Source organism: Bison bison, unplaced genomic scaffold (assembly GCF_000754665.1).
Source record: "Bison bison bison isolate TAMUID 2011002044 unplaced genomic scaffold, Bison_UMD1.0 scf7180017864118, whole genome shotgun sequence".
Taxonomy (NCBI): domain Eukaryota; kingdom Metazoa; phylum Chordata; class Mammalia; order Artiodactyla; family Bovidae; genus Bison; species Bison bison.
The window spans coordinates 2,193,685-2,204,128 of NW_011494690.1; the positions used below are offsets into that span (position 1 = coordinate 2,193,685).

The 10,444-nt window shown below is 38.6% G+C and overlaps 1 protein-coding gene across 3 annotated transcripts in view; it reads right to left on the bottom strand.

Annotated features, from left to right (window-relative positions):
• AP4E1 (adaptor-related protein complex 4, epsilon 1 subunit) overlaps window positions 1–10,444 on the bottom strand; it is a 67,643-nt gene that overhangs the window by 14,612 nt on the left and 42,587 nt on the right. For all 3 annotated transcript variants that reach the window (XM_010839493.1, XM_010839492.1, XM_010839494.1), the window contains 2 exons: window positions 8,737–8,851; window positions 2,829–2,952 (listed from right to left, as the gene is read on the bottom strand). In XM_010839493.1, coding sequence (XP_010837795.1) covers window positions 2,829–2,952; window positions 8,737–8,851 — 239 coding nt within the window. The remainder of the gene's footprint in view (window positions 1–2,828; window positions 2,953–8,736; window positions 8,852–10,444) is intronic.

A 10,444-nucleotide genomic window follows, 5' to 3' on the forward strand; every position in this document is an offset into this window, starting at 1 on the left:
GCCTCCTGTACAATGTCACGAACCTCCGTCCTTAGTTCATCAGGCACTCTATCTATCAGATCGAGTCCCTTAAATCTATTTCTCACTTCCACTGTATAATCATAAGGGATGTGATTTTGGTCATACCTGAATGGTCTAGTGGTTTTCCCTACTTTCTTCAATTTAAGTCTGAATTTGGCAATAAGGAGTGCATGATCTGAGCCACAAAAATTTTCACTATCATGCATTACATATAGAAAGTCTAAATAGGAAGTATATGAGAGCAGCATAAAACCATTTCACACACAAAATACGCTTCTTTCTGATACGAAACACTGTAAAAAATTTTTAAACATCAGTCATCTTTGCCTGGATTTTGACAATAATAATATTAATATAATACATGGTTTTATATGGTATACCTTTTGTGCTATTTTTAATCAGGCCATTCAAACACAGATGTAAATTATGGCCAAACAATCTTCAAAACTGCTGCCTGCCAGGCTCCTCTGTCCACGGACTTCTCTAGCCAAGAATACCAGAGTGGGTAGCTGTTGCCTTCTTCAGGGGCTCTTCTCAACCCAGGGATCAAATCCAGGTCTCTCACATTGCAGGTGAATCCTTTACAATCTGAGCCACCAGTGAAGCCCAATGAAGCAATCTTCATTGGTTAAGTACCAGTACCTCAGCTGGTAAAGAATCTGCCTGTAATGCAGGAGACCCTGGTTTGATTCCTGGGTCAGAAAGATCCACAGAAGAAGGGATAGGCTACCCACTCCAGTATTCTTGGGCTTCCCTGGTGGCTCAGCTGGTAAAGAATCCACCTACATTGTGGGAGACCTGGGTTTGATCCTTGGTTTGGGACAATCCCCTGGAGAAGGGAAAGGCTACCCACTCCAGTATTCTGGCCTGGAGAATTCCATGGACTGTATAGTTCATGGGGTCAAAAAGAGTTGGACACGACTGAGTGACTTTCACTCACTCACTCAACATTCAAAGACTGGGAATATACTTTGAGCTCCAGAAATTCCCATTCGAGCTAGGGTGCTGCTCTACAATAGGACTTAAGGTAAGAAATTCTAAATCGGCTTGCTATACTTTATTCTGGTTCAGACGGTAAAGTGTCTGCCTACAATGCGGGAGACCCAGGTTCAATCCCTGGGTCAGGAAGATCTTATGGAGCAGGAAATGGCAACCCACTGCAGTATTCTTGCCTGGAAAATCCCATGGACAGTGGAACCTGGTAGGCTACAGTCCATGGGGTCGCAAAGAGTCGGACACAACTGAGCAACTTCACTTCCACTTCACTTTATTCTCAGCTTGCCAGAGACTGAAGAAGAACCATCATCTCCTCTCTAAAGCTGATTCACCTTGCCAATTACCACACAGGTTCCTAATCTGAAATAATGTGTGAGCTGTGGTCCTTTTTAGATAGAAATTTTAAATTCATCCCTCACACTGCATTTCATGATAATACGGCATATGTATAATTCCTTAGCAGCTTTGCCAAATGTCTTTTCTCTGCATGCAGTACATGTACACATATAGGATTCACAAGGTCCTGTCAAGTCCCCCAGACCCTAGTTCCAATACTAAAAAAGCAGGTGCCATCATCTGTTGTTCAGTAAAAGGGACTACATTTCCTCCCTGGATTGGGAGGGTTTGGGTTTTCTGTTTCTCCTTGCCTTGCCTCTCTATTCGCTGTCTAAGGTACTTAAATGCTATCACCACCACCACCATTATATGTTCATGGACCATATCTGCACCCCCATGCTTGTAATGCTGACATTAAATGTCTGGGAAAGAAAAGGGTGTCAACAGAGCAGGGGAAAAAAACGCTAGGAAAGAGGTTTTGAACTTATGCCTTTTCACTCAGCATATCATCTATGTTTCTCATATTCTGTCATTCTTCTGATAAATCCTTCTTATAACCATCTCACTGGAAGGCTGACAAATACAAAGATGAACATAAAATAAGGTCACTGAGTCAATTCAAATGTCATCTTTCATATGAGATTTTATCATTTATTTCAACAATGCTGCCATTACACAAAATATTTTTGAATTCTTTTAGAAGAAGCTCCTTCACAAACAAAAATGCCATTTTCATTATTTTATGTCACATTGGTATACTAACCAGTTATCCAGATTGACTACAACTTTTATGTAGTAAATTCAGCTTTTAGTTAATAACAATAATGACAGCAATGACAGTTATTAATTATATTAGTACCATTTATCAATCATTTATTATGTATTGGGTTGTACAAGGCACTTTGCATACATTATCTCATTTTATTAACTTGATCATAATTTCTAATGTATTCATATTTCAAAAATAAAAATTACCTAAAAAGGATGGAGATTTGGTTCCATGTTTAGACGTTTAGACAAATGTATCACCAAATTTCAAGGTGGCTGTAAAGAGGCTCTGAAAGCATTCTGAACAAAATATACAGCTTTATCAAGTGAAGTCTGTCACCTGTCACCTTATTTTATGTTCATCTATGTTTGTCAATTTCCAATGAGATGGTTTTAAGAAATAGATTATGAGGAATGTGGAATGATATGCTGAATACTCACCTGGGTATAGAAGTTCTGATACACTACTTTAAAAATGTGTGTGTGTATACATGGTATACAGTAATAACACACACAAAGTATGTATACTTTCTGTACTGTCTTGGAAGCAAGCTCTCTTAAAGTATGACAGTCTGCACACTATCAGTACTTTGAAAGCAATACATAGAAACAACAACCCATGCAGAATTTAGCTTTCAGGAACCCTTCAACATTTAAAGACATTTAAACACTCCCATGTTCTCAATTTTAATAAGAAAGGAACTTACTCTTTTAGTCCGGTCTCTGTACTATTCCCAGATATATCTGAACCAAGAGAAATGCCAGCAGGAGACTGTCGTCCAGTGAAGCCAGATGAAGAAAAAGAGAGTCCATATGGTTCAAAATTGAGAACTAGAATTTTAAAACAAAAACAGAGGTTCATATTTAAAACAAAGCAAAAATTATGAAAAAAGCAAAAATTATCAAAAGCACCATTTAATACTGAAATAAAATAACTGAATACTAGGATTCAGTGACAATTTTTAAACTGGAAAGCGTCTGGGAAATAATCTAATCAAATATTTATAGTAATAATAATAACAAAGCAGCTATTATTTATTGAATCTCTACTACAGTTTTCAGACAATTAATTTATCAAAGACAAACAGTCTTTCATTTTTTTAGCTCCCTTCAAAGCTAAAAACAATTCAACCAGGAAAGACAACTGATAAGTCAGGTCTACTGATAAGTTGCTCTTCTCATGCAAAAATGTTTAATGAACTATGAATAAAGATCTCACTGTGTTTTTGTTTCACAAAATGCTCTTACGCACATTCCTGTACCAACTGGACTGATGGAACCCTCAATGTAAAATCTCCCTTACTGTCAAAGAACAAGGTTTACCCAGGTTCAGATTCCTTTGAGTCTGTATACCCAAATGACTCATCCAGAGCCACAAAATTCATATTGTGATTGTGGTAGAGCACATATCAATATCCACTCTCCTCTTCTTTATAAGTTATAGAACCCTCCATTCTTAACTAGGTAAATAGCCACCCAGAAAAGAGATAACATTTCCAGACTCTTCTACCATGTGACTGAATTCTGACCAATGAAATTATATGCACATTTTGTGCACAACTTCTGGAAGGAATCCTCCTGGAAGAAAAAAATCTTCCTCGCGTCCTTCCTCTTTTATGTTCATAAAGCCATCATCAATACTAGGCTGCCTATTTCCAGATTTCTTTAATGGGAAAAAGCAATACCCTGTGCCTTGCATAAGGCCCTGTTTTCTAATATGCTATTTAACTAAATTTAATCCTAAATGGCACATTAACTCTTTGGATTGCCTATTTACAATACAAAGTGAAGTTGCTGAGTCGTGTCTGACTCTTTGCGATCCATGGTCTGTAGACTGCCAAGCTCCTCCATCCATCGGATTTTCCAGGCAAGAATACCAGAGTGGTTTGCCATTAAAGACCTTCTTAAATAATAAAAAGTATCTCAGAAAATAAAATGTAAACTTCTGCAACTAGTATTCTCTTTTACAAATGAGGAAACTGTAGTCAAGAGCCTACAGTGAAGACACCCAGAGTACCAAGACAAGAAATGAAAGAGGCAGACTCAACATCAGATACTCTGGTTCCAGAACTGCACCCTCAGTCATAGTACACACTGGCTCCTTCAAAGGAAACACCACCTAATCTAAAGTGTACTACATAAATCAGCCTGTTTGTTAGCTAAATGAAAGATACAGAAGAGAACTACTTCTCAGTAGAAAAAAATAATGGGCTCATTAATAATAATCAAGAGAACCAGTTCTTAATGTAGGTTGGGTGTTAACTAGATTGTGAAATAGAACTTTCTTTTGTCTGTAAAGTGAAGATCAGCAGTTTCCAAGATAACCAAGAATAAGCTGACTTCACAGAATCTACAAATCTTTTTATACCTACAACCAGGCTTTCAGAGACACAGATACAAAAGGTACAGGAGTAAGACTCAAAAATCTGTATCATTTTTTCAGAACTCTCTTTGTGATTCTGATTCTTAATCATGTTTGGAAACCACTTGTCTAAGTCTTTCTAAGGTGCTTTTCAGCTAGAATATCCTCTCATTTTAAGTTTTCAAATCATCTGTTTAACCTTCTATTCCATATTGGCCTCTTTTAAATAGCATCTGTGACAGCCAGCCATCCAGCCTCTGCACTGACACTTCAGTAATAGCAGAGCTCAAGAAATGTTTCAAGAGTTTAAGACAAAGAGCACATTAAGATAATGTTTAAGCAAAGACCAGAAAGAGTTCAAAATTAGAGGTAAAAAGTTGAAAATAGAAGGGAAGAAAAAACTAGACATGAAAGAGGACAATATCTGGAGAACAGTCAGATAAAATTCTGATTATGATACAGAAGAATTAAAGATTGTCATCTAAGAAAGGCTGAGAAAGGCTTAACATTGAGAATAACATTCAAACCGCATTATTTTCATTAAGTGAAAATTTCCCAAGATTCTTACAGAGATAAATGACTAGAGAGACAAAAATTGGAGAGAGTTAACTAGATGAATATGTGCAAACTGAGGAGCAGGAAGAGAATAATGCTATACAGAGAGTCAGGAGAAGACAGAAGATGGCTGAATTGAAACTTAACAGATATGTAGAAGTTAACCAGATGAAGGGCAATTCATACAGAAGAGAAAGCATGAGCCAGAAGCAGAGAGAGTCCTTGGGAGTTGGGAGCTACCAAGAGTAATGCAGGTGAGAAATAAAAATATAAACTATCCTGGGCATAAGTAATTCAATATTTAACTTGTTTGTATCCTTCACAACTTCAGAGGCCTTGACTATATGCACATTCCTTCTTTATCATTTGCTATACTTCTGTGACTACCCCCAGATCTTATTAATTTTATTTTTTGAGAGACCAACATTCTCAACTTGATGTGGTTTTCAAAAATCCTTAATTTTGTAGACAGGAGTTGCTGCTGCTGCTGTTCAGTTATTAAGTGGTGTCCAACTCTTTGTGACCCCATGGACTGCATGCAGCATGCCAGGCTTCCTTGTCCTCCACTATCTCTTGGAGTTTGCTCAAACTCATTGAGTTGGTGATGCTCTCTAACCAGCCCATCTTCTGCTGCCCCCTTCTCCTTTTATCTTCAATCTTTTCCAGTATCAGAATCTTTTCCAATGACTCAGCTTTTCACATCAGATGGTCAAAGTATTTTTGAGCTTCAGCATCAGTCCTTCCAATGAATATTCAGGGTAGAATTCCTTTAGGATTGACTGGTTTGATCTCCTTGCTGTCCAGGGGACTCTCAAGAGTCTTCTCCAGCACAATTCAAAACCATCAATTCTTCAGTGCTCAGCCTTCTTTAAGGTCCAACTCTCACATCTGTACAGGACTACTGGAAAAACCATAGCTTTGACTACATGGACCTTTGTTGGCAAAGTGATATCTCTGCTTTTTAATATGTTGTCTAGGTTTATCATAGCTTTCCTTCCAAGGAGCAAGTGTCTTTTAATTTCATGGCTGCAGTCACTGTCCACAGTGATTTTGGAGTTCAAGAAAATAAAATCACTGCTTCCACTTTTTTTCCCATCTATTTGCCATGAAGTGATAGGACTGGATGACATTATCTTTTTTTTTTTTTTTTTAACAGAATAATCCACACTGATTCTTCAGTGTTTCTCTTGGGTACAAAATGGTAGTAAGTTTGTTCCTCACTATCCCACCTATTTTTACCAATTCTTAGTATTTTCCTGAAATTTGTTGTTAACATGCTTGGCATTTTTCTACCCAAGAGAGTGAAGTACTGTATCCCTCATAAAAGTGACATTTAACTATAAATTATTTACAAAAATTTCAAACAAGATCAGCATCAGAACCAATTGACACTTGAAAGATTCCAGAATTAACAACTTTTTAGGCTGAAAATACCTATTTTTCACCAACTTTTTACTTCCTGTCATTCCCATCAAATCATAAGATACATGATTTTATAACTTACCCCTCAAGTACTTACTAAAGCACTTACTATGTCCTGTCTTGTAACTGATTCCCTTTCCATGATGTTGAGGCTCATGAAATTTTAATTTAGAGAACTTTTAAGAAATAGATTTTGAAGGAGAGGGGAAAAGCCTAATTTGACAGTTTAACTTCATTTATAACGATGAATCTATGATTAAAAATGTACTTGGCAAATTAATACACTAGCTTGGGGAGTTTCAGGGCTATTATATTTGTCTCAGCCACTTAACTTATTTTAAGAAAGAAGTCAGGGAGTACCAGAAATTAGGCTCCTTGTCCTACCTCCCCTTCCCTATTCTAGCCTTGAATTGCAGTAATAAGAGCAACTGATGGGGAATTCCTGGTGGTCCAGTGGCTAGGGCTGCGCGTTTCTGCTGTAGGGAGCACAAATTCAATCCCTGATGGGGAATTAAGATTCCATATGCCACCAGGCACAGCCAAAAAAAAGAGCAATTTAAAACCCCCAAACATTTGAAAACAAGGAAATATGGCAACTGGACCACGTCTCCCACTCTGGAACTCTGCATTTTTCACCCTGTGCCTCGGATGTCATAAGACAGGCACTCGAGTCAGAGGTTGGGTAATTATAATTTAAAATTTTTATTTCCCCCTCTATATATTCTGTCAATATATGAGGGTTAAATAAGAAGGAAACTGATTACCCTTTGACAGAAAATTGAACTTTCTACACCATTAGGTATCATTGTACTAAATAATGTATTAAACTATAAAGAGAGCTGAATGCCAAAGAATTGATGCTTTTGAACTGTGGTGTTGGAGAAGACCCTTGAGAGTCCCTGGGACTGCAAGGAGATCCAACCAGTCCATCCTAAATGAGATCAGTCCTGGGTGTTCATTGGATGGGCAAATGTTGAAGCTGAAACTCCAATACTTTGGCCACCTGATGCGAAGAGCTGACTCATTGGAAAAGACCCTGATGCTGGGAAAGATTGAGGGCAGGAGGAGAAAGGGATGATAAAGATGAGATGGTTGGATGGCATCACCGACTCAATGTACATGGGTTTGGGTGGACTCTGGGCGTTGGTGATGGACAGGGAGGCCTGGCGTGCTGTGGTTCATGGGTCACAAAGAGTTGGACACGACTGAGCGACTGAACTGAACTGAAACTTTAAAAGAGAAAATACTTCACTTCTGCAAAAAAATACCATCAAGCCGATTATATAAATGTTTATACTTTTTGGTTTCATCATAGGATCATCCATTTACTTGAACTTTTTTGCCTAGCACAGAGCCTGAATTAACAAGTACTCAACAAAATCATTAAAGAATGAGTAGAAGGCAATGGCACCCGACTCCAGTACTCTTGCCTGGAAAATCCCATGGATGGAGGAGCCTGGTAGGCTGCAATCCATGGGGTCGCTAAGAGTCGGACACGGCTGAGTGACTTCACTTTCACTTTTCACTTTCATGCATTGGAGAAGGAAATGGCAACCCACTCCAGGGTTCTTGCCTGGAGAATCCCAGGGATGGGGGAGCCTGGTGGGCTGCCGTCTATGGGGTTGCACAGAGTCGGACATGATTGAAGCGACTTAGCAGCAGCAGCAGCTGAACAAAAAAAGGACTTTCAGCATTAAACTTTTTAGTATTAACATTCTGAATTCCTATATATATAAGTCAATGGTCTCCCTTTATTCATATCCCATCCACCATCAAATATTTCTATAATCTCCTCTTGACTAAAACCATGACAGAAGTCTTTCCCTGACACCCTACATTTTTAAAATATAAGTTATTATTTCCTTTCTTAGCCATTACTAAACTCACTGATTAGATATACAAGATTGTTCAGAATGAAAATGAAACTCACTATCCATAGTAACCAGCATTTTTTTTCTGAAGTTTTTCTGCAGGTATGCTGACAGGAACATCTGTCAGTCCTTTAGCACAGTGACCAACATGATAATTCTACCTTCAAGTTCTTTTAAAACTATAAGATGATCTGAGGCACTTATGTACATGAAACGTATGACTTTTGGAACTCCCCCCTTTTTTTTTCTGTTTACCCCAAATAAGGCCAGGGTGAACAAGTCACAAGCAGATTTAAAGAGGGATAATAAATCTTCTCAGTTATATACTTACATGACTATGATACCAACTGCATGAAAAAGTCATGTCCCTACAATGTAACTTATTATAAACTCATGAAAAATTACCTTTTTCCTGAGAAAGCTTTTCTTCCTGCCGTTGGTGGTGAGGTTTGTAAGGCGCTGCCCCCTGTGTTAGTTCTTCAGCCACAAAACCATCCAGAAAAGATAAGGAAGCATCTACCTAAGTAAAGCAAAAATTAGGAATTAAAACACTTACCCTACACAGTAGACTGCACAATCATATAAGTAATGTTAGCCCACATTTCCTAAAAATAATTTTTAAGTGAAAAACAGAACTTCAATTCTAAAATTGCTACTCAACTCTCTAGCTTTTTGAAACATCAATAATCAAATCCCTCAGCTCTAAGAATCTAACAATATAAGTCATTTGCACTTATTATTAATTCACTGCACTGCAGAATACATTTTTATTGTATATTAAAGAATCATGTTGGATGCTAATCGTTCAGAAAAGGGAAGACACAAGACCTGCCCTCATGAGACTTGTAACTTACTAGAGGAGAAGACATATACACTACGAGCTATGCTGTCTTCATTAGCTTCCTCCTGCTGGGAGCTAAAAACAAGGTGGTGGCAAACGCTAGTTCCTTCTGGAGGCTCCAGGAGAGAACAGGTTCCTTGTCTCTTTCTAGAGGCATTCCTCGGCTTGTGGCTATTATCACTCCAATCTCTGCTTCTATGGTTACTTTGCCTTCTCCTCTCTGACCTCTTGCCTCACTTTTATAAGGACACTTCATGATTATATTATGCCTACTCAGATGATCCACATTAATTTCCCCATTACAAAATTCGTAATCAAACCTACAAAGTCCCTTTTACCACATAAAGTAACATATGCATAGGCTCTGGGCTTCTCAGGTGGCACTAGTGGTAAAGAACCCATCTGAGAATGGAGTTGTAAGAGACACGGGTTTGATCCCTGGGTCAGGAAGATGCCCTGGAGGAGGGCATGGCAACCCACTCCAGAATTCTTGCCTGGAGAATTCCATGGACAGAGGAGCCTGGTGGGCTACAGTCCATGGGGTTGCAGTCAGACACAACTGAAGAGCCTTAACATACACACACACACATGCACAGGCTCCAGGGATTAAGATGTGAATATCTTGGGGAGGGCTGTTATCCAGCCTCCCACACTGATTTCACTACCCTGTTCTTTTCAACAGCAACAGTTCAACAGCAACAGTTAGAACTGGACATGGAACAACAGACTGGTTCCAAATAGGAAAAGGAGTACGTAAAGGCTGTATATTTTCACCCTGCTTATTTAGCTTCTATGCAGAGTACATCATGAGAAACGCTGGGCTAGAGGAAGCACAAACTGGAATCAAGATTGCAAGGAGAAATATCAATAACCTCAGATATGCAGATGACACCACCCTTATGGCAGAAAGTGAAAAAGAACTAAAGAGCCTCTTGATGAAAGTGAAAGAGGAGAGTGAAAAAGTTGGCTTAAAGCTCAACATTTAGAAAACTAAGATCATGGCATCCGGTCCCATCACTTCATGGCAAATAGAGGGGGAAACAGTGGAAACAGTGGCTGATTTTATTTTTCTGGGCTCCAAAATCACTGCCAATGGTGACTGCAGCCATGAAATTAAAAGACGCTTACTCCTTGGAAGGAAAGTTATGACCAACCTAGATAGCATATTAAAAAGCAGAGACATTACTTTGCCAACAAAGGTCTGTCTAGTCAAGGCTATGGTTTTCCAGTGGTCATGTATGGATGTGAGAGTTGGACTATAAAGAAAGCTGA